This window comes from Conger conger, chromosome 12, assembly GCF_963514075.1.
Source record: "Conger conger chromosome 12, fConCon1.1, whole genome shotgun sequence".
Classification (NCBI taxonomy): domain Eukaryota; kingdom Metazoa; phylum Chordata; class Actinopteri; order Anguilliformes; family Congridae; genus Conger; species Conger conger.
This window is the reverse complement of record NC_083771.1, coordinates 35989324-36014676: the sequence shown is the minus strand read 5'-3', so window position 1 is coordinate 36014676 and position 25353 is coordinate 35989324. Positions and strand designations below refer to the sequence as shown.

Genomic DNA, 25353 nt, shown 5'->3' with positions numbered 1-25353 from the left:
GTTCATTCAGATTGGCTTGGTTTCACAGACAACTTTTAAGGCTAGTCCTATTTTTTCCACACAAAACTACTTTTAGTCCAGAATTAATATTAATCTGTGTCTGTGAAACCAGCCCATGAACTGTTCATTATTTCTATTTTATGTCCTCCCTTTGACACACAACACAATGCTTCCATCTCCAACATGCTTCTTCATACTTGGGCTGGGGTTGATGTTGAGATGTGGAGTCAAATTTCCCTCTTTGGATTCATACCAAAAAAAAGTTTTTCAGAAGGATTTTTCCACTCAGCCATACCAACAGCCTGCTCAGGGTAGTGCATGGGTGGTAAGGCTTATTCCACTTTTTAATGACAGGCCATACACCACACTGCAGGGGAGGACTCTGCAACATCTAAATGTTCTTGTAACCTTCTCCTGGGTGTGCTTCTGTTCCCCGTTTTTATTTGCCTTTTCTTAGAAGCTACATAACTTCGGTTAGTTTGTGTTGTAACGGAGTTGTTGGTTAAAATTCAATAATTTAATTGGCGACAAAGACAGACAGATATGTTTACACGACAGTTATCCACTATGATAATACACACAGACCAAAACCATAACAATAATTCCACAGATCTGAACTGGTTTAGGCCTGCCATGACAGACACAGTATCGCAGTCAAGAGTTTGTATGAGCAAATTCAAGATATGAAATACTTTTGAAGGTTTTATGATGGCAAACTCAGACACAATGTAAAAACATAATAGCAAGAGTGACTACTTTGAGAAGGCTGTGAATTTCACACCGTTCTGATTATATTCAATGAGACCATGGTGCTCACCATTGCCATTGCAGCCCCCATAACCACAACATTTTCAAGGGCAAAAAAATCTTGCAAGGCTATTTTCAGTAGACTTCTTCTGTATCAACCAGATACAGGTACAGTTTTTGCTGTGTCATATAAGATGATAACAAGAGTGCTGGATAGAGGGTAATCAAGTTGTAATCAATCAATTCGCTATAATTTTCATCCTGATAAAACAATGGCTGGTAAGGCAATCTTTCTAAAGAACCCGGTCTTTATAGTACAGTAAACAATCTATAATGACAATCAAAACATACTATTAATAACCAATATTTCTAATTGCCATAGGTTGACAAAACTTGATACTGAAAACATATCTGACAGAAAGCATTAATACCAATAACTACATGGCTAACTTGAATAAATACAAGGAGACAATCTCACAGGTACAGCAAATAATTTCACATTAAGTTTTTTATTTTTTAAATGTTATAAGGATAGACTTACATAATAATTATAAAAATTACTTACAGAATTAAGTAACAGGTTTAAAGTGTGTTTATATTTCTAAAAGCAAATAACATGAACTATCTACATTGTTCCAAAACAATGAACAAGCGGTCCAACTGAAGCAATTTACTGAGACGCAAAAGAGAACATGAAGACTTTAACTATACATAAATCTGTAACCATCAAATTGCACAGTATTATACAAAATAAAAAAAGAGCAACAGCATCTTAAAGGGACCATATTTTCCATTTTTAAATTCTCCTCAATTCATTATGTAACTTTGAGGAATAAAAAAAAGAATATCTTTTTTTTTCCCCCCTACTTAAATGTACATTATCTATTCTGATATGGAACTAGCAACTATAACACCCAAGCACACACACACACGCACGTGCGCACACACACGCACACACGCAAACACATACCTCCAATACACAGAAATATTTCCCACAATCACATAAGGCTGTTTTCCATAGGTGTATATACTGTTAGCTGTGGCACTCAAAACATACATATGTAGAAAATATTTAGTCTTTTCAAAGAACAGCAATATTCTTTGTAAAAGATATGATCCCTCAAATGCTGTGTAACACTGGTAATCTGCCCTTTAGTTGGCACTCCACTTGCAAAACCAGTGTGTTTGATCCTATTGAGCATAATATAAAAATAAAATAAAAAAGTTTTTGTTTTTTTTTGTTGTTTTTTTTAAGAAAGGCAAACAAAAAAAATAAAGTAACTTGACAAATAGCATACACAAGAAGAAATCTTTTTTTTTTTCTTTTAGGAAAAAAAATCCCCCAAAATAAAACAAAAGACAGATTCACATGCAACTCGCACTAACTTACATTAACTGTTGTATCTTTACTACGCATGCAAAACAGAACGGTCTGCTGTTTTATAAAACGTCCAACATGGAACCAACATCAAACACAGTACAATACCACAGTAGGTAAATGTGAAAGGCCAATAACTCTTACACATGTCTTTTCTTGAGGTGTCTTGCATGACTGCAAGGCTCCAAGGTTGAGAGTAAGACGGAAACCCTGTGTAATGGGGCACTTGCATTTAGTTACAAGGGTGAGATGAGTGCATTTAGTAAAGCTCTGAATCACGAACCTCAAAAAGATAGGTAGGTAGGACAGCTTTCTGTCGAAGGAATAAATAAATAAGTACTGCCACCAAAACTTGATAACTGCATGTGCTTTGGAAATTTGTGACATCCGCTTAACAGGAAGTATGCACACAACAGAAGTCAACGTAAAAGCGACCAGCTGCAAACTACCAGTAATACAGATTATTCAAACAATTACAGGGAGTCACAACTGCATTACCTAATATTCTTCTTTTGAAGAACAGGTAGAGCTTGCAATAGTATTTTAAGAGGATCATGATTTTTAATACATACTGCAGCAAATGGGGGTTTGGCTCAGTTGGAGACTATAAGGGCCCCCCTTCCACTCAAGAAAGAAAACAAAATGTTTGGTAATATTATATATAACACTCTCAAACTTGATACTTTAGCTGTTACTGATACAGACTACTGTGAAACTGTTGGGGAGCGTCCACCATCTTATGAGGCTCAGGATACAGATTTGTACAGAAACACTTTTTATTTTTGCATCACTGAGGAAACGTAAAAATAAATAAAAAAATGAGGCAAGTGGAAGTTGAATTCACAGGAACACTGTCAGTTACAATCACGAATACACATTTGTATCTGTTTTATGATACATTGAAAGCAACTGTAACATTCCAAAAAAGCCTCCGGTCACCCATTTTGGTTGCAGACAATTTTGTTGCAAGGGGAATGCACAGAAAATGTATTGCTGTCATCTAATATTGAATACCATCCAATAGTGTAATGAGGCACAAGCTCTAAGGCTCAAATTTAAATACAAACAATTGAGAGGCAGAACAGAAACAAAAAGGCAAAGTAATTGTCAAGGCTTGTCAGATTTCCTTCAAAACAAACAGGCCTAGTTTGCCACACTGCATACTAGAACGGTCATACGAGAACAAAGAACAAGGGTGGAAAAACATTGCAAGTTTTTGTTTATAATTCTGAAGACTGCACTTCACAGAGCTGCTTAAAAGAAAGAAGATAATCTTTCAGTCATGCAGCTTAGTAACCAGGAGCATATGGTGACAATTAGCAAAAAATGCTCATTGCTGACCTCAACCGAGAACATGGAGAACCAACAGAAATTTAAAGGCCAAATACCTCAGGAGGTTATACAAATATGAAACAGAAGGCTTATGAAGAGAAGTGTCTACTCAAAGTTCACTCTTGTAATGTTCTGGATAAAAATGTGAAGAATAATAATAATAATAATAATAATAATAATAATAAGCAGCTCAAACTGGTAGATGGATTTTGCGATAATTATTAAACAAATGCCACAGGATTCAATCATAAAAACAAAATATTATTTTAGACAGTGCTGAAGTTCTATTTTGTATATCATATTGAAATACATGAAAATAATATTAATATCTCCAAATGAAAACAAACAAAAAATATCATGACCTCAACAGAAAATTAGTGCTAAAGATCGAACTGCCTTAGACAAGCATCTATCATGAATTCTGTCAGTTGCTTCAGCATAAGTAAACAAATAAATGTGCTCGTCCCTCTACAAAAATAAAACACATACAAGTTTCTAAAAGGTGTTTTTAAAATCAAAAGTGACTTATTTGCATTTTCAATTTTTCAAAAACAGATGTGTTCTCCAAAGGCTTTGCATGCCCAACATGATGCATGGGACTACTTTGCAGTGTGCATAAGCCTTCATCTTAAAATACTTTAAAAATCAATTTCATTTTCCGGTGGAAGATGTGATAAATTCATTGAAGTTTCACTTTGCTTGGGGGTCACAATCTTTAGAAGTGCATCTTCTGGGTCATTCTTCTTGCAAAATGTGTGTACTATTAAGGTGTGCAGAGCTCTCCCTTCTTCTGGAAATAACCAACAAGCACCCTGTACTCGTGGTGTCCTTGGGCTCCAGGAAACCACAGGCTTCAGTTGAGAGCCTGCAAAGCAAATATCCATCTTGTCTCAAGTTGTCTAGAACAAGAACGTTCAGAAGATTTGGCTGTTTAAGTTTGTAGTAGTTTCTTTTCAACCCTCTCTCAACACACCTAGGAGGTTTTTACCAAATCGTAGACGTAGATATGGAAGTCGTCGTCAAACTTGATGAAATACACAGATGGTTTGGCCTCGACCTGATGGATGACCATCCCAGTTCTTTTGGAACCATCTTCTTTGGCATACTCCACCTGTTTGCCCACCAGGCTGTCCACTACCTCCCCTGGCTCACGTTCCGCTGGTGGCGAGTCATCTGAAAACACAGGAGTTTCGTTACTACGGCACAGAAGCTAGCTGAGGGAATGTTTTCCTGGCAAAGGTGATGGCACTGGCAGCGCTTGAATTAATGTTATAACCGCTGTGTGTGTATATGAACTCAACACTACTATTCTCATAGAAACGTAGATTATCCACTTTTTTACTTCACAGCAGTGGTGATAGAACTTACAAGAAGTAAGTGCTAGATTTTACTGGTCCTCATATGAAGTTAGTAACTAGCATAAGCCAATAGCACTAACCCATACACTTCTCTTTTTAACAGGACTTGGTCAGTAGAACGGGAAAAACAAAAGCATGAGATTGCGGTCAGCGGCACTGAAAAGTTATGCTGCATTGTCCATAAACAATGCACTTGCAGTGCTTTAATGAATATTAGAAGACAAGTTTTACTTTGTTCTGGCTGGGCCCTGAAGTTATGGTGTTCCAATGTCTTATCACTAGCCCAGGTTTGACCGTAATATAATCAATTGTGCTCATGAGACATTCTGAGGGAGATGCCCAGCAAGGAAGATTTAAAGGAGATTTACAGGATTATTCCTGCGGATTCATGGAAATATAATCCAAAAATCCACTCTTGGAACACTGCTGTGCCCTGTTCCAATTTAATCGCGAAAGTTTAAACTAAAAAAACGATGTATTTTCTTTGTATATGATGTAATTTCTGGATCCAGCAATGAACAGCACTTTTAGTTAGTTTAGTTGTTCCTGGTTGCCGTTATAAGTTTTTTTTGGATTCACGTCCTTGTATGTATTGAGATATGCAGATATGCATCATACCTTGACACAAAAAACAATACTTAGCCTTAACATTCGGGTGGTGGCTGCATCACTGAGTGTGCACCATACTGCAGTAAACACAATCTACATCATAAACCTACTGGTTTGCCATGACACCAAATTCACTTGCCAAAATATATGCTGGTGCTCCATTTTTCCAACCAACCTTTTAAGGAACTGAAATCAACTTAAAGAAGTGAACGATACACACGGCCGAGTCCTGAATAACCGGAACTGATAAAACAGGAACAGCAGAGCTGAAATCATCATACTGACAAACTCACTTGAATCGGGCATTATTCGAAGGTCGCCCTCTTTGTAGTCGTCCAGGAGCTGATACATGTACAAAACAGGATCCTTTTCATAGGTGATATAAAACCACGTGTTCATGATGGGAGCGCGTGCCAGGACCATCCCCCTCCACTCGTCCTTGGACCCGTCCTCCGTCTCAAACATGTGTTCCACGGCCTTGCCTATCATGGTGTCTGCCAGGTGGGCGTCGCTGATCCTAGAAGAGGCTGCAGCACAAGAATGCATTTTCATTCAATTATTGCTTGGAGACCACCGTCTACATACAGCGCATACCGTCGTAAAAGTGGCAGTCACATAGGCCAATGTGTTCCCGTATCTTATGATACAAGAGCAAATTGACTATTAAAACATTTTGGTGTTATAGTGGCAGATTAGATACAGTCACTTATTCCACATCCGTGCAGTGTTAACGAGGGTAAGTGCTGCAGTGGAAGATATGCCCTATACCCTCACATTTGCCACCTGGTGGTGGTTGTGTGAAAAGCAAACCCTAAACCACTAAGGATTATGGGCAATCTTGCTACAAATGATTTATCCGCCTATTATTGGCCTAAATGCAACGTGACTGCCAAGAGTCTGCAAGCAGTTATGTCACCATTTCAGTATTCCACCCAAATGTAACACAATAACAATTAAATGCCACCATAGTAAAGGATATTTTTCTTAATTTGAAACATGATATCCTTTTCTGCCATCTGTGCAGACACTAGACAAGAACATGGGTGGAATGAGTCTGACCACAGAGCAAAAACACCCCTGGTAACAGAACAATTCTGGGCACAATGGTCTCACATTATGAAGAGCTACGTAAATAACCAAAATTTGTGAAAACAACATTAAAATTAACCACATTCTGCAAGCAGCCCTGGTGTTATAACCATTACTAAAAAAGTCAAAAGAATAAAATTTAAGGGCCAGTCTGAAAACCACAAAGTGGTAAGCTTTTAGTCATAATCTCTCTTCCACCATTTTGCTGGTAATCAAAAGCAGGCAGAAACACGAAGGGAAAATGGAAAACTACCACAGTGGTAAACAAATACTGTAATCTGGGTTCTCCAAGTGAAGGGTCTCTCAGAGGGACAGTACAGTCTACAATAGTGAGGGATGTTTCACTGTAAATTAACAAGACTTATCAGTGACACTGTTGCTTCACCGTGCTTGTTTAGACACGCACTGCCATAGAGTGCTGTACTGAAGTAAGCAAGCGTCCTGCTGTCTTCTGACATGTTGGCTCCTCTAGACAGTCCCCACTCAGGAAACCAAACATACTATCCTGATCACTATGTTTTCTAAAATGGAAAGACAGTGCTGGATAGGTCATGTAATATTAATATGGTTTATGGATGGTAATTTACAGAAAATAAAACGGACTTATTAAATTATAAAAAGTAATATTAATATTAATATTTCTTCTTTTGGCTGATATTCCTATTCCTTGATGGCCATCCCTATTTTACCATGGGTAGGCAGGTAATCCATCATTCTCACTGGTGTGCTATACGCCAATTATTCTCCCCTTAAAGAGTTGGAAATGTAGAAAAATGGAAAATGGATGGAAACCAAGCAGCAAAACAGAACTCCATTCCTGCTACAAAAATAATACAAATCGATTTATTTGGAAAGAAATTGTATTGTGTTACACATCAGCACTGGTTAGCATCACAGAGACATAAAATCTGTCCCTTCACCTGGTTTCCATCATACATGGTGCCTATTCTATTCTTATGGTTGCTTTACAATGAATTACAATTATGATTATAAGGCTTATGCCAGGTGCTCTCTACAGTGTATGACCTAGGAATGGCCAGTCAATGGTGCCTTTCTGAAAATGCCTTCCTGGCTACTATGTGCGGACATGGCCAGGTGCGCAACAATTCACTTATTTCGCATGACACCTTATTTTGCGTGACAATAAAAACCCCAAGATATGCCGTCTTCGGTTAAGGAACCCATCCTGAAGGCCGGCCATAACGTTTGTTCCTTGATATTTAGGTTTTGGGTGGGTTGACGTACTAGTTGAGTCAGAAGAAATTCTGCACCTGCACTTGAATCACTCATCACAGACAACAGTTCTGCCTGCTCTTCCACCTGGAATGTCTCAGCAGTGGCCTATGCTGGTCAGTGAAGACTCACCGATTCGGTCAGGTAAGACCTCAAGGCCTTGCACCCGCTCGTCTTTGTGGAGCTCCAGCCCGTAGACGCAGTCGAAGCCGTCGTACTTGATCAGGTAGAGCGAGGGGTTGACGGGGACCTGGTCCAGGACCGTGCCTTTCCACTGCGTGGCCGCACCTCCGCCCTCCTTCCAGTTGTGCTGTATCCTGCAGCCCACGATGTTCCGCCGGGGCTGCGACACGGGCTTGCTGGGCCCCACATTAGTCTTGTGCTTCCTGTAAGGGTGCGGAGGACCGATCAGAGAAGCTGTGCCAAACAGGGCCTCGACAAATTGCCGGGCAGCTCTGGCAGCAGTGCGACACAGACAGCGGTCGGAGAGCTTGAATTAAAATTGCCGGAAGTTGCCGTTCTGGATCCCTGGCCAGGAACTGCTGCAGCTCCTTAAGCCAAGCGTTTCGCCTCAAGAGCCACAGTAAATATATCTGGCTGAGTACTGGATGAAATGTCAAATGTGGGCTATTGTACGCAGGTGATATAAGACAAGGGCCTCTTCTCAGGAAATGTATTTTCAGTGATGTAAAAACCGTACTGTGAAACAGCAGTTGGGATAGTCATAATCAGTGCATTTGCCCTTGCATAAGACTCTCCTGGACACACAGACATGTTCCTTTCCACTGTGAATTCTCAGCTCACAGCCAAGCTCTGTTCATTTCCTGCTGCAGTGAAAGATACCCTGAGGGGCAGCTGTAACAAAACTCTGCACAGTCTACTGTATATTCTACAGTATCACTCAGTCTGGATAGATTTCACTCCTTTATGTGTGTTGCTGAGCTTGCATTTCACCTGAAGAGATTCACTTACCGGTCACCCAGCGCTGGTCTTAAATTACAATGCAAGGATGAAGCTCCTTCAATGGACAAGTTACATAAGCAATGTAAACACCTGTCGGTAACAGCCTATTTCAAAAAGTCAGTTGTTTAGAGGAAGCTGCTATAATTAATTTAGCTTCTAATCAATACGGTACTACTAAGCACCTGCACCGTATGTTTAATCTTGCAAAATAATATTGGTTGTTGCAGGAAGACCAGGTGTGGAAAAGCACAAATGTTTGCTGCGCTAAGAAAATTGACCTCATAAAAGGTATGTCTATGTAAAAGGGGGTGGAAAAAGAGCATGCTGACAAGACGTCAACACATCGGTAGTGACATTTGGATTAATTCTTATTTAGATTCAGACCAGCACACTACCAAACAACTCAGGACATCATTTCATTCACATTTGACGAGGTGCAAAGCAGTACGCCAGAAAAACATTTTAATTCATGAACTGAATGAACCGTTAATTGTCAATGAATCATCAAATTCATTACGGAGATGAATTTCATAGTAACCACAGCAATCCCCCTCTACTCAACAGGCAAATCAGCCACAAAGGAGGCCCGTGTTCATTTTGAAAGCATTGGCTATAAATCCCAGTTGGCATTTTACCATTCTATCTTTTTAATTGGTTCATATGAGCGATAACATGAGACACATATTCATAAAGTAAAGTGTTCGAGTTCAAGGCTGTTCAACACAGCTGCAGTGCATTTTTTTTGATAAAATTTAAAATGTACCTTTGCCTATGAAGCTAGAATCATCTCTCTTCAATGCAGAGCAACCCAAAGCATACGCCTCCTTCTCTCATTACACAACTCAGTTCAGTAACACAATTACATTTCTTTTTATATTCTAAATTTTGCACTCCCCATACACATCACAGATATAGTGTGCTCACAATTAAGTGACATGGAACACAATTAAAACTATTAATTAGAAGAATTAGAAATGATCAAATAAATGAGAATTACAAAATAAATTATGAACACAAAGACGGGTCAATTATTTCCTTTCAACCAAATAAAATGAATATATAAATAATCAAGCAGAGAGGGAAGCAACAGACGAAGCACACTTCAACATTTAGGCCATACCAACAAGCCCCATTCACAAAACCTTTCTTACAAGCATAATTCGCAGGATTTTTGTCCTTGCTGTGGCCCTGTGTAAGCCCCAGGGTAACCACAATAAGATCAGTGCAGCTGTTGCGCTCTCGAACAAGGCTCTTAACCCCACATTGCTCCAGGGGGGATTGGCTCAATCAACGATAGCCTTTGCTTTGCTCACACTCAGCTTAATACAAGCTTAGTAATAAACATAAGCAAGCTGGTTAGCAAGCAATCTTGGTCTTGAATAACGCAATGTTACCTACCTTGATTATAACGGCAAAATATATAGATATTATATATTTGTTGCAACAAATATAGCTGACATTAGCTAAGTTGAATTGTCAGTTAACACTACTGTATTTTCAACAGTTTAGCTTGCTGATCAGATAATGTCATTTCTCACATTTTTTTCTCACATTTTTCAACATTTTATCCCTGGTTGATCACCAGAAATTACATTTTACTTCAGCTTTTAAGTTGTAATAACATGTTTGTAACAGTGACAGATGACTGGCTTTATGGAAGGCGAAATGCACAAACATTAGTGAACCTGCTGAGGTACAAATTGTCTGTAGTAAAGTTCCAAGAATCAGCAGCATGGGCACACTGCCCATGCAACATTGCCCAAGCCCTGCTGCTGAAAAAAGGCCTACGGGAAACACTGTTACATATTGCAAATGTATGTGTATTTAATAGTACAAATATCGCAATGTAGCCACCTAACGAATCCTTCACATGTGGGTTGACTGAATTGACTGGAATAATCAATTTAGTCAATGGCTACATTGATATATTTCATACAAATAAATATATACTTGCAATGTCAAGAGTCACACAAAGAGAATAACATTCCAAACTTACTTGTGGGAATTCTTTGTTTTCTTCATCATACCTGCAGAAACACCTGCGTGCCCTACAATGGGAAAAGAAACATTACTCAATAAAAAACAGATAGAACTTTAATCAATAGCCAAATTCCAGATATGACGAAAGGCATACTATGCAGGATTTTTACCTAGAAAATATAATTATAATTATAACACATATCTGTGATGCTCAGGTAATCTGTTTTTGCCCACCTTTTGTGCTCCTTTACCTGTAGTTTTTATTCTAAAATATGTTTGGGGCGTTTCTGTGTGTGGCTGCAGAGCCTGTGGGGTGGGATCAGGTTGCAGAGGAGCATTTGTAGCTAGCTACTGCGATGGCAGAGGGGAAGAAGCAAAAGTACAGGAAAGCCAAACAAGCCAATGGCTCAAATCACAGTCAACCTAAGATTGTTTTTTCTTGCAAGTGACAGCTATCAAAAAGCAGAGATATACAGATAAAGAAATAAAAAACATTAAACGGATTTGAAATATAAAAACGAGATGAGTTAGTGGGGCTGAGGATGGAGGATTTTATGGGGATTTTATTTCAAACACAGGACCACGGCAAGGCCAACAATCCTGCATCGTATGCTGTTAATGCACCCAGGAAAGGCAAAGTCACTTAGATCACATTTCTGAAGTTCTGACATTTGGTGAAAAACAGCTGAACCTCTTGACCATGTAGGCATGCTTTTATGCATTTAGTTGCTGGCACATGATTGCATTAACAAGCTGGTGTACAGGCCTACCTAATACTAATAAAGTGCTCACTGAGTGTCCATGGAAAATCCATGACACTTCAATTACACTACATTGTAATGAACCTGGCATTGTAATCGATTATTATTCAATCTCCTGGCTCGCTATACTGACTTTCTTCTGGCTTTCATTTAAACTGTGTTTTTGATTTATTTGGTTTGTTTCATATTCCCCTATAAGGTGGCCATTACTTAACTGCAAACAAATTTACCTACGGGTACAAATAAAGTAACTTGAACTTGAACTTGGTATTAGCTGGTAGTGCATTGTGAAAGGTGAGATTGGAAAGGTGTCTGTGCTAACAAAAAGATAAGTAAGTAAAGGCATATGCAAACGAATGCATTTACACAAATGGTATTACGGGAATACATGGATTTACCATTACGATAAATCCGTACCAAAACATTTTGTTGAATAAATAACACTAAATTTACTTGATTATTATTCAATTTCCTTGACCTTTTATAATGAATTTTTTCTAGCTTTAATTGAAACCATGTTTTCAATCGATTAGGTTTGTTTCACATTCCGCTCTATGGAATGTATGTGGAAGTGAAGTCATGGCATCTACTCACTTTACACAAATGAATAATTGAAACAAAAAAGGATTTACCAGTATTTTATTTATTTTTTATAAAGAATTAAGCAAAAGCAGGCTTTAGGAATAAGCTTAAGTCAGAACTCTTTTCATTTTAAGGACAAAGGTCCTTTGAAAAAAAAAAGTGTGAAGTATCAGTTCATTATGTTCCATAAGCACTCATTTTCCCCACAGAAGACAGTGCATGATTGCTTGTGCTAAAAGGTCCTTCACAACACAGGCTGAAGACCTGTCCTTGACAGACCTCGTCTTCTGACTTTTTGCCTGAGAAACTACTTTTAAGTTATTTAATCCCTAGATGAATTCCAAGCAGTGCCACTCAAAGTAAGTGGATGTGCCAAGTGCCAAAAACCTGGTGGGGATATTGCATGGCATTGAATTATCTATTGACATACAGCATAACATATCATGGCATAATGTTGTATTATTTAATTCAACTTCATGCCGTTTTCAGTCAACAGTACACAGTACAAATCATACCATATGATATCATACTTCACATAAAACTCAATTGATCTGACAAAAATGTTCTGCTCATATAAACAGCAAAATGCTTTTGCTGTAAACCAGTCAAACTCCCTCTCTGATAACTGAAAGATATCGGTGTTGGAATTGTATTATTGTGTTCGAGGAATTCTCAGACCATTAGAAATGAAATTATAATTCCAAAAACCCCTTTAGTGTATATACGCTGCAGGATCTGTCAACCATGTCACCCAATTGTACTTGAAACAGGAAATGTGCCAATAAAAACATTAGAGAGCAGTTTTCCATTACTGTGCCATAGCAACTAAATACTGACCTCACTATACTTAAACAGAACCCACAAATTACTTGATTTATTATTTTTCCCCTCCCACTGTTACTCAGGAGGTAGTTTAATCACTGTTCATCTCGTATATAATAACACAGGCAGTAGTCACGATACTGAGGCAGTTCCTTCCTCTACGGTAGTGAGGGTAAATCTTTTCACGCATTTAGCTGCATCTGCACCAATCGATAGCCAGTTGTCACCATTAAACCAGGACTGGAGCATGTAAATGCAGTGAAACATACATTGAGCACCATAATTCACTGGAGAGCAACACGTGTTTTGTTATTTTGGTTCTGTACTCTAGCACTTTGAGTTTGAAAGGATACAATGACAATGAGGTTGAAGTGCACAGTCAGCTTTAATTTGAGGATATTTTCATCCATATCGAAAGAGCCGTTTAGAAATGACAGCACTTTTAGTAGATGGCCCGTTTAAAGGTACTACATGCATTTGTTTAATTGGCTTCACAGATGTGTTCCGTTAGGCAGGTGTATTCATTTGTGTCATTAGTGAATGCTGAAGAGAGCTGTTGATGCCTAGTCTTGATTCTAGACTTTGCAATTGCCTTTGGGGGTTGTTGCTGGAGTGTGAAAACATGAGGAAAACAGCATTGTCGATGCAAATTAAGCTGGCCGTCATAAGGCTCAGAAATTAAAATTAGGTACATTGCAAAAATTTGGGCATGCCCAAGTCAACAGTTTGGTTCATTATTAACAAGAACTCTGGTTCATTATGAACTGGTGAACTCTATTGTCCCGGTAGACCAGGTAGACCGAGGAAGACCACTGTAATGGATGACTGGAGAATAGTATACAATAGAATACCCTCTATAGTGAAGACAACAGATCAAAAACACTCTCCTGGATGCAGATGTAGTCTACCATACGTAGAAGACCAAACTAGCATATACCAGAGCGATGGAAAGTGAGGAGGAAAAGGAAATGCCCATCATCCACCAAAGTATACCACCTCATCTGTAAAACATGGTGGAGGGGGTGTTATGGCTTGGGCCTGTATGGCTGCCAGTGGAACAGGCTTACTTGTCTTCATCAATGACTTGACAGAAGTAGAACAATGAGTTCTGAAGTCTATAGAAATATTTTATCTGCTCAGATAAAACCTTGGTCGGCACTTCATCATGCAACAAGACGATGACCTGAAACATACTGCTAGAGCAAAGAAGGGGTTTTTGACAGCCAAAAAGTGGAAAAACCTTCACCGGATCTGAATCCAATCGAGCATTTTTACATACTGAGGAGGAGACTGAAGGCAAAAAGTCCCCAAAACAAGCAGGAACTGAAGATGGCTGCAGTACAGGCCTGACGGAGCATCGCCAAGGAACTGGTGATGTGACGCAGACTTCAAGCAGTTATTTAATATTGTGACCAAATATTAAAAATGCACTTTTAATGTTTTATTTATACTTCATTCTACATTGTTAAACTGTCCAATATTCTTTAATTCCCGAACTACGTACAAAAGCTTCTATAATTTCTGAACGGCACTGCACTTCAACCTCATTGACACTGCAACCCAAACTCAAAGTGCTAGAATACAGAACCAAAACAACAAAAGATGTGTCACTGTCCAATTAATTATGGTGCTTGGTGTATACAAAATTGTGAAAACGGTTAAAATCACACACACACACACACACACACACACACACACACACACACACACACACACACACACACACACACACACACACACACACACACACACACACACACACACACACACACACACACACACACACACACACAGGTAAACCCTCACCTGCATCAGCTCTGGATCTCTGGCCCGCTGTCTTCCCGAATGGGGTCTTCATTCATCTGTATTTAGGTGAGCAGCCAAGCTGCCGGACTAGGGTAAAAAAATCTATGTTACCCAATCCAGTGAGCGAGCGACAGCAGGAGAAAGACTGGTCTCCTCACTCCACCATGCAGGCTGCTGTGCATGCAGGGCCGTTTCACACCACGCCGTGCAGGTGGCACACCACAGTCCTGGAAGAAATGCAAATGCAGCGTAGTTATTTACTCTGCTCACTCAGACACACACACGCCGTAGAAAGAAAACCAGAGTGCAATCTCGTAACATGTTATGAGGAATCAAATATGAGAACAAAACCAGAGGGGTTCACTGTGCATGGTCTCTCTCTCTTTCTCTCTCATTTTTACATCTTACATTTTAGTCATATATACTGATAGCAAGGACTTCACAAACTAGCATGACTGTACGGATGCAAGCATTGTTTTCGGAAGTGTCATAGACAGGGCAAGGTATGGTCGGTGACTTCAGGAAATTGTGGTTTAGGTGAAACATGCTGTGCCATGCACACAAACACACAAAGAATTTAACCTCATATTCATTGTTCCATTTCAAATCCAATATGCAGGAGTACAGAGCCAAATTATTATCTATTATCGTGAATTCATTGCATTCTTATGGCAAACAATCCAATCTAGCACCAGCAGTGATTGCAAACAAGGTTGGTCTGGTAATTGAGATTGTTTGTGACATGCAGGGAAATCGAACAAAAAAAGTTCATACATTTTATGTGTCACTTCTCATTTCAAAACAAAGTCTTATCTGGTCAGTTTAGAAAAGATGGATCTGCAATGTTGTAAAGTAGTAAATTAGTTCTATCCCTAACCCATGGTTTCCCTGACCATCTACAAGCCAGGTACCTCAACTTTTCCTGAATGAGAGAAAAAGCCATTTTGCCCATTCTTTCTGCAAGCTCTATTTAACTGGTAAAAGCCTTCATAAGCATCAAGCATGAATTGGGCAGTAGGCCCAATACCCCTGTAACTTATTAATTTACAGTGCATTACCACTAATGCAAGCAATAATAATTGAAAAATATTTCATTAGGACCTTTCTTTTCTTTAAAGGGCAGAAATAACAATGCTGCTCCTTTAGACATCCTGAAACACCACCGTGTTACAAATATTTAGGCCTACATGAGAAAAGCTTAATTTAGCGCCTCAGGAGTCTCAAGCCAGAAGTATTATCATTGCAGTAGCAGACTGTATCCTGCCATTTTAAAGTCACATTATGATTATCATGCAGCGCACTGATGTCAGGAAAATACATATCAGTGTTAAATATGCATTTGATACATGATTTGACAAATGATCCATTCTGTTAATATAATGTTCAAGGCAGCATTTCCAGATAAAGAACTCAAAACACCACAGACAAAGCGTTATTTAAGTTATGCCCTCACACCATTCACAGTATGCCTATGATTGACTTTTATTCAAGGCTCGAGTCTCAGACAGGCTCACACCTAACGACTGTAGGTTATGCATGGCGAAGCTCTCCACTACAACTGCCAATTCACATCAACGAGTCGTTCCAAGTCTTAAACAACACAAAAAGGAATGAATTCTGGCCCCGAGAGGGCCCTTTGCAGCCTAAACAGCCCTGGGAACTCTGAGGAATTAGGTCACAGGCCCGGCTATGAGCCTTACATTATTTAGTCAGCTAAGTAAAGGCGGTTACGTAACAACAGAGACATATAACACCACTATTCAGCCTGAGAACAATAGAAGTGGAGGCCTGGCCTAAACTGCAAAGAGAGGGAAGAAATTCTCATCTTCAAAAAACAGAAAAACGGATTCATACATTCGTTATGTTACTCCTCTGCGTGGCTGCAAGCATGATGGCTTACACAGCTGACGTTATTATACACGCTTAAACAGCTGGATGTTTACAGAGGCAATTCAGGTTGGGCAGCTTGCTTGAGGTTGTAACAACAGTGAGATTAGAATTTGCAACTATCTGGCAACCTATGTAAAATTACACATTTGCTGCATCCAAATTTCAATATATCCACTGTGGAGGATATTGCCTACTGATAGAGAATTTGTGCTGAAGTCATACATCACCAAATGTACAGCACGAAAAGCTGAGAGATTAATGGGTACACATTCCAGTCACAAAAATAATGAATGGTCAACAGTAACAGGAGAGGGGGAAGAAAAAACTAAGAGAAATATGAATCATGAAATGCACATAGGTAGAGACTGCTTGCCAACCAGATATTGGTCAAATATGTAATTGTTCTGAATTCAAATTATTTTTTGTGTTCGATTGATCTTGCCGAGAGCAACTGAGACAACCAAGGCAGCAGTCCAATCCGTTAAATGTCCTGTCCTCGTAGACTTCCAGGCGCCATTTCCAACTGTGTGTTGCCGTTTTCAAGTGTGGTCCAATCCCTTAGAAATGCAATAAGTTGGCGAAATAAGTCCCTCTTCCCTCGACGATGTGGCTTGAGGGAACGAGTCTACAAAGCTGCAGACTTTGAGCAGTCAAATTCCCCAGAATGCTTTGCTGTAAGTGGTGGAAATTACAAATCGCTTTGCTGATTCGAATCAGTTCGTTCAGTTCAGCATAAAGATTGTAGTCACCTATGTGATATTCCAACAAGCATGTTCAGTTCCATTTTAAGGGTGCAAAAAACATATTTGTGATAAGTATTTGCAAATACTTCACTCATCTCTTTGCACTTATGTGAGCAGATCATTCTTCTGCTCCTGTAGGTCCCCAATAATGCAGAAAACTTCCTGGAACTACCTATAGCAATTTCTTATTTCTCTACTATTTGCTATTGGACATATTAGCTCTGCATCTCTGCTGTTCTTGATTCCACCTGTGTTTGTGCATGTTCTAAAGATGGGCTGATATATTGCAGTACCATACAAGCATACAAAAATACCAATGATACTTTGATGCCCTTTTCCGATAACTATTAATTGCATAGTGAAAGATGTGTTCATGTAAAGAGCTTATCAGCATAAAGCACTGCCACTGTTTACAAATATCCCATTGTGATACACAAGAGTGCAAGCAATGTGTTGAATTACTGCCAATATCTTACAAGCAAACTGATACTACTGGCAAGCCCACCAATTAGAGTAATGAGAACTTAAGCTGAAAATTTAATTGCCAAAAAATGAAATGTGACAGCTCCAGTGTGGCAATACAAAGTTTACACCATATTATTAAGGCAAACACAAAACATTTCATTAGGTAAACTGACTTAAAGACAAAGGAAACAATTTGGTTTCTATGTGTTACTTCCTAGTTTTATCATCCAGCTCAGTCTGAGCAAAAAATGTGTTCCATTGCCACCAAGGGTGACCAGTGCACTGGTCTAGTTGCAATAGGATGATTCCATGGAAACAGAGCTGCACTGCTGATGTAATTTACACAAAGAGAACGGTCTAAGATGGAAAGTAGCTACATATTACATTACATTACATTACATTACGTGGCATTTCGCAGACGCTCTTATCCAGAGCGACGTACAACAAAGTGCAAATGATTATTTGGTATAGCTAGGTAGTTGGACAGATTTTGAAACAGCAAAGCAGCTATAGAACAGATTCTATAGATAAGATTTCGATATAGTTATGTGGATAGACTTTGGTCAGGAAAACGGACTCAAAAACAAATGGCCCATGAATGGAATATATAGCCTTCACTTTTCCACATGAAAAGCTGTAAAAACTGCAAGTTTTTCAAGGAGGTGCAAAGGTGGAAGGCAGGGAAAAGATGAACCTACATAATACCCCAATAGTCCTTTTATCATTCACTTAAAAAAAGAGAGATTCTTATGCTACACGGCAGCGGCAACATTTCAACAAAACCCAGTCCTTTGTTCTGCAGGCTGAAGCCATTTTCCAGTCCAGAAAATTGTCCTTCACCAATGTTCTTACAGGTATGTGATCAGCAATAGCCACTGACGTGTGCTCCAACTTTTCAGTACACAATACCTCTGCTTGCCTAGATACAGCTGAGACTTGTTTCTATTTTTAAGCATGATCGCTGAAGTATTCAATTACACCATTTAATTATATTGTTTATTCAACTGCCATTGCTGAAAATATAGGCTACTGACAATTTATGCGAGACACCTGGCTAATTTATGGCAAGGATTGGCTCATCCAAAGTTTGATTACTTGCTACAGTATTATCTGAAGCAGAACTAACAACCATGATATTATTATCAAAAGGTTCATAGCTGAATCCTTTTAAAAGGACAACAAACACAAATATGTTATAAGGGAATGTATCTGAGCTATTGAATACAACAAAGATGTGATATGGTTCTCAACAAGTCTAGCTAGTCCGGCCCTCACAAAATAAATAGCTTTGTGTTCCAGTGTTTCTTAAGAAAAGTAAAAAAGCGATTCAGCGATTGTGGACAGAAGAACAGCCCATATGTGTTTTTCATACAACCGTACATGCATGCAAACAAGACATGCACACATACAGGCACACACATCAATTCTTGTATAGGCCCAAGGTCATAACACTGTAGGGCAGTGAAAGTATTCAGTTTGAATATCTTTTTTTTTCTTATTCTTGGACAATGCTGATATGTAATTACGGACTACTGTGTCATCTTGTATTGTGATTCATAAATGCAGAGCCATGGGGGGTTAGAGCTGAAGGTTCACAACCTGCAATGGAAAGTTCCAAGGGTTGCTAAAGAGTATGATCATCTCCATTTAGCACAGCAGACAAATGACTTTAGAGTAAACTCAAAGTGCACAAGGGAGCTACAAGCTCTGGGAGAGCAACTTGGCATGCATTCATATCATCCTTCTAGTGAAATGGGAACACGGAGGATTCCACACAATTATTAAGCATTAAATGACTTCCTACAACCTGCCAGAGATGGGAGCCTGGCAGAAGACAGTGGTCAGCAAGTGTTCAGATACTTTTCAAATGTAATCTATTCTCGCTCCACGTTAGATTAAAAGCAAAATGGAGTTCTGTGCATTCACTTTTTGGCTGACTCATTGCACAAGTAGAGTATCCTGAGCTGTACCTGACAGAGGAACAGTCTTCTCCCACAAGCCATCTCTGAGCTTAGGAAGACTCATCCAGAGGGATGACCACTAAAATCGGCAAATGATGGAAAGGGACTGGGAAAACACAAATGGAAGAAAACATTTAATAAGTGCTCCCCTACTCACTGAATCTTCTGGTCTATAAAAATAACTAAGGAAATGCCACCACAGCGTATCTAATGGAAGAGCAAAACAGAAAGCCAAAAACGGGAAACCAAGCGGGGAGCTAAAGATGACGCCCACAGAAAAGTGGGTCTGATGAAATAAACAAAAGAGATGAGGACAAACTGTCCTCCACCAAACTTAACACAGGTCTACTGAGAGAGCCCACTAAACCAGGATGCCCAACCCTAGTCCTGGAGAGCCACAGCCTCTTTAATTGCTTTAAGTGCTGAATAACAACAAAAGACAGCACACCCTATGGCACCCTATGACAGCCTAGGTCCAGATTGGATCAAAGTGGTAACTTCTGCAGATGTGCACACCCCTACACACTAGGACAACAACACGGGATAGTGCTCTGCAGCAATTGGCAATGAGTTCGCCCGAGCCTAGGAAACCTGGTCCTTAATATAGAGCTTACAGAACTGAAACCCATCAGGAGTAATTAAGAGAAACCAATGTGTGGAAGCCTCCCAGTGGGCCAGAGCAGAGCCACACTGGACCAGAACCGTTTAGAAATTGTAAAACATTTTGTACAGAGCCCCCTCCCCCCGCCCACAATTTTCGGGCATCAAAAAATATTGGACAGTTTAGCATAACGTAGAATAAAGTAATATTTAGTTGCATATCCATACATACAATGACTGCTTTAAGTCTCCAATGCAGAGACATCACCAGACACTGGGTATCTTCCCTGGTGATGCTCTGCCAGGCCTGTACTGCAGCCATTTTCAGTTCCTGCTTTTTTCAGGGACTTTTCGCCTTCAGTCTCCTCCTCAGTATATAAAATGCATGTTCAATAGGATTCAGATGCGGTGACTGACTTGCCCAGTCAAGGATCTTCCCTTTGCTGCTCTAGCAGTATGTTTCGGGTCATTGTTTTGTTGAAAGATGAAGTGCCGTCAAATACGTTTGGAGGCATTTGGTTTTATCTGAGCACAAAAATATTTTGGTAGACTTCAGAATTCATTGCTCTACTTCTGTCTGCAGTCACATCATCGATGAAGACAAGTAAGCCTGTTCCACTGGCAGCCATACAGGCCCAAGCCATAACATCCCCTCCACCATGTTTCATGGAACATGTTAATCTTGGTCTCATCTGTCCACAAGACTTTGTTCCAGAACTCTAGGGGCTCTTTTAGGTGCTCTTTAGCCATCTTCAGTAAGGTCGGCTTATCAGTGGTTTGCATCTTGCAGTGTGCACTCTATACACCTGCATCCAGGAGTGTTTTTGATCTGTTGGGCTGTTGTCCAGAATACCATAGAGAGTACCGGGTGTACCGGGTCTTTTGACAAAATTCCAATTTCATAAATTCATCAGTTGTTTTTTCTTGTTGATAATCAACCTTTCATTTCTGAGCCTTATGACGGGCAGCTTAATTTACATCAACAATACTGTCTTCCTCATGTTGTCAGACCCCAAAAACAGTCTCCAAAGGCAATTGCAAAGTTTAGAATCAAGACGAGACATCAACAGCTCTCTTCTGCATTCACTAACGACACCTGCCTAAAGAAAAATCTGTGAAGCTAATCCAACAAATGTGTGTAGTACCACAAAATGGGGGGGGGTATCATGTACAAAAGGTGATGTCATTTCTAAATAGCTCCTCCGATATGGATGAACCCTTAAATTAAAGCTGACCGTGCACTTCAACCTCATTGCCTTTGTATCCTTTCAAACTCAAAGTGCTAAAGTACAGAACCAAAATAAAAATGTGTCACTGTCCAATGAATTATGGTGCTCATTGTATTTAATCTCAACGCATGGCCAGAAGCTTTAAATGAGTTACTGGACTACGGCACTGAGAAAGTGGAGGCATTTGGGGGAGGTTCTGACAAGTTGACTGACATTGAGATAATATTTCTTGAGCAGCTTCTTTGTGGATGTTGGACAAGGAGAAATTAGCTATTCACCCTTATAGATCTGGATGCCAGATTGGGGAGGTTCAAGAGGAATAACAGAGACTCAAGGCTCCTGTAAAACACACCTTCAATAACAAGTTCTACAGCAACTTGTAGCAGACTTTGGTCACAAAAGAGCCCGATTGTCATACCTACAAGGTAATACAAAATAACATACTGTACATCTTTGTGACAGTACTTGCCATGTTTATTTATTGCTCCCATCAATTTAAACATTGATATTTTTCAGAACATATTGCATCTTTGGGAGATTATGTTGTTCTTCTCATCTCAGCCACCCAGTGTGGCAGGTTCTCAGTACAAAATCACATCAAAGGTTCAGACTGTCATTCCTGCCGCTCACATAAAACAATAACTGTTTGTTTTAACCCACAAGTTTCTGAACTTCGAATAGCTTTATCAGACCATCTTATGAAACCATGTTCTCCGTGCAAAGAAAAATAATAATAAAAAAAAATAAAAAAACAACCCATCAAAACTACTCTACATGAATTCTCACTCCAATAACATAAATGAATGATGGCTGTACAGAGGAATTATCCTTGGTTTACAACACTGCCATTTAAGTAATCACAAAGTGAAAGGAAAAACATTGACTGGTACAGTGATCTAAATAAAATTGTCTAAATAGTGAACATGGGGCCTGAAAACAGCTTTATAATGAAACTGTAAAGGATGTTAAATGCACTCAAAATCAGTCACAAATGCATCTTTCTCTCATTTGTAAATCTCTAACATCATTTAGTATCAAGACGAGCCGACTGTTTTGCAAGATAATTGCACATAACTAGGGAGGACAGAAGTGACAAGACACTTCAGACAATCCATTATAAAAACCATTTACCGCCTTGTGAGCCAACGGTCTAGAGACCTTGACGCTGTCATTAATATGGAAATATCTCATTGCCATCTGTAAGAACGGTGATTATGGAAGGCTGCGAGGGGGTGAGTGGTTCATGCCACAACATCTTGAAGAGGGATATCCAATGTAATCAAAGCTTACGTGAATCGAAACATTTTATTGAGAGAAAAGGTAAATTATCTTAGTCGTGATACGATTGTAGTTGTGAACATCTTAAAAAGGGAGTGGGCGTGTTGGCAAATACTTCGCCTTCTGTAGCAATTAAACTAGTTTGCTATCCCATTAAAAAACTCAATGAAAGCGTTTCAATTAGTTGAGTAGCTCCAGCATTATGTACCAATTAGCTCGCGATATTCAACTGTGAAATCGTTGACGCAGGAGCATAAACGCGAAGAAAGCTAGCTACACAACTACACAGGCTTGGTAATGTCTCCAAGATACTCCACTATAATCTGAAAATGTACTGCAGAGGTGAATCTTAAAGACTGTCATGAATTAAAAAATAAATAAATAAATAAAAGCGGCATCCCCGCCCCCTCCACATTCCCTGTCTCACGTTATGGCCAGAATCTTAAACCAGTGTTTCTCCAAGATTCGCCTGCTCGTGTTACGTTAGTAATTTCACTTTACTTCTGCAATGTGTCACACTGTATCAATGCAACGAATGAAACCTCTCCCCTATAATTACATTTGGCGAGGACATTCAACAATGCACCACGAGTCGTTTGCTGGATAAAAAAAAAATCGGTCTAGCATTCCAGCTAACGTTAAGGTGATGGAGGGAAAAATCCTGCAGCATTAAACCAAATTCGCTGAATAGGTCAAACCGTTGTACATGCTTCGTTAGCAAGCTAGGTAACGTTATGTTTGAGTACTTTGTCCATGCAAAACTTTCATCTGTGCACCAATGTTTTGCTGCATTAATACATTAACTTACAGGGGTGCTGGGGGAAAATACAGTTGCTAATATAAGTTAGCTACCTAGCTTGCCGTTTTCTTTTTGTATCTTGGGAGCTAGCTAACTTAGCAGACGGATAGCTATTTATTGTCTCATCAAATAGATGCTCCCGAAAGTTAACCTGAAATGTTATATATAGAACTAAGTTACCTAATGAGCTCCATAAACATGTTGTTCATGCTGCTACAAAATGGTGCAGAAAAATACTGTCGGGATTTGGTCCAATGCTAGAATGGTAGCGCTAGCAGACTGGCTAAAATCCTACTCCTGCCTGCAACGGAAACCAATACAGTACAAGCTAGCAATCTGTCTGGCTAGCTACATAGTCAGCAGTGTCAATGTCAGCCATGTTGCTCCACTATTATTTACAAACCTGGCAAAGAGACCGGCAAAACGGCGCAATCGAACAAAGGAAGGACTGTACTCTGTCTGACAAGAAACACATTATGAAATGAGAACAAATTAAACAAAACAAACTCAATTGCTTCCTTTGTAGACCATCCATACTCACTCTAAATTCGCGTCTCTGTGTCTACCTATCGCAGAACGTATGTCATGTTTACACTGTTTTGAGTCGCTTACCCGCTATATTATTAAGCTTTTGCAACCAATGTTGCTAATTTCATCTCCCGCTCTCCCCTCAGCCAGCCTCCGTTTGCAGGGCGCAGGCAACCCAAATTCTACTGCCGAGCCTTCTCCTCCCCTTCTTTTTGCCAAATAATGATCTAGCCACTTGAATAACATGAAGCGAATTCTACCTTCCTGCTTAATACTGAACCCTCCCCCCCCCACCAACACACAGATGGGAACCGACCATTGTGCGCCTGCGCTGGTTTGACTGCGACAGGGATAGGGACGTCTTGAATTCGCCAGGGGCGCTGCTGCGATGAAGTAGATAGAAGCAGCTGGAATATTAATGTTTGCGCACAGTGTAAACTTTAAATATTATTATGATTTAATTACAGACGTTCGCTTTGTATAATAGTATTGTATAATACTATATAGCAAATTGAGGAGAGTTACAACCTCACAAACAGGCCAATTAACCCCCTCAGTAATATTGCATGAGGATGATAAATTTGTTTTTAATGTAATAAAAATGGGGAATTCATTGCGATATTGCCATTACGAAAATAAACACTACATATATATACACAGTGCATCCGGAAAGTATTCACAGCGCTTCACTTTTCCCCACATTTTGTTATGTTACAGCCTTATTCCAAAATGGAATAAATTCATTTATTCATTCATTTTTCCTCAAAATTCTACACACAACACCCCATAATGACAACATGAAAGAAGTTTTTTTGAAATTTTGGCAAATTTATTAAAAATCAAAAACTAAGAAATCACATGTACATAAGTATTCACAGCCTTCGCTCAATACTTTGTTCATGCACCTTTGCAATTACAGCCTCAAGTCTTTTTGAATATGATGCCACAAGCTTGGCACACCTATCTTTGGGCAGTTTCGCCCATTCCTCTTTGCAGCACCTCTCCATCAGGTTGGATGGGGAGCATCGGTGCACAGCTATTTTCAGATCTCTCCAGAGATGTTCAATCGGATTCAAGTCTGGGCTCTGGCTGGGCCACTCAAGGACATTCACAGAGTTGTCCTGAAGCCACTCCTTTGATATCTTGGCTGTGTGCTTAGGGTCGTTGTCCTGCTGAAAGATGAACCGTCGCCCCAGTCTG

The 25353-nt window shown here is 39.5% G+C and overlaps 1 protein-coding gene across 1 annotated transcript; it reads right to left on the bottom strand.

The window, feature by feature from the left end:
- Nucleotides 1–1237: 1237 nt before the first annotated feature.
- LOC133141936 (spindlin-Z) lies at nt 1238–24407 on the bottom strand. Its single transcript, XM_061262768.1, has 7 exons — nt 24238–24407; nt 14661–14887; nt 10706–10757; nt 7879–8132; nt 5718–5951; nt 4431–4630; nt 1238–4322 (listed from the first exon to the last, which is right to left on the bottom strand). The coding sequence occupies exons 2-6, from the start codon at nt 14710–14712 to the stop codon at nt 4431–4433; spliced, it is 792 nt and encodes a 263-aa protein (XP_061118752.1). The 5' UTR covers nt 14713–14887; nt 24238–24407; the 3' UTR covers nt 1238–4322.
- Nucleotides 24408–25353: the final 946 nt, after the last annotated feature.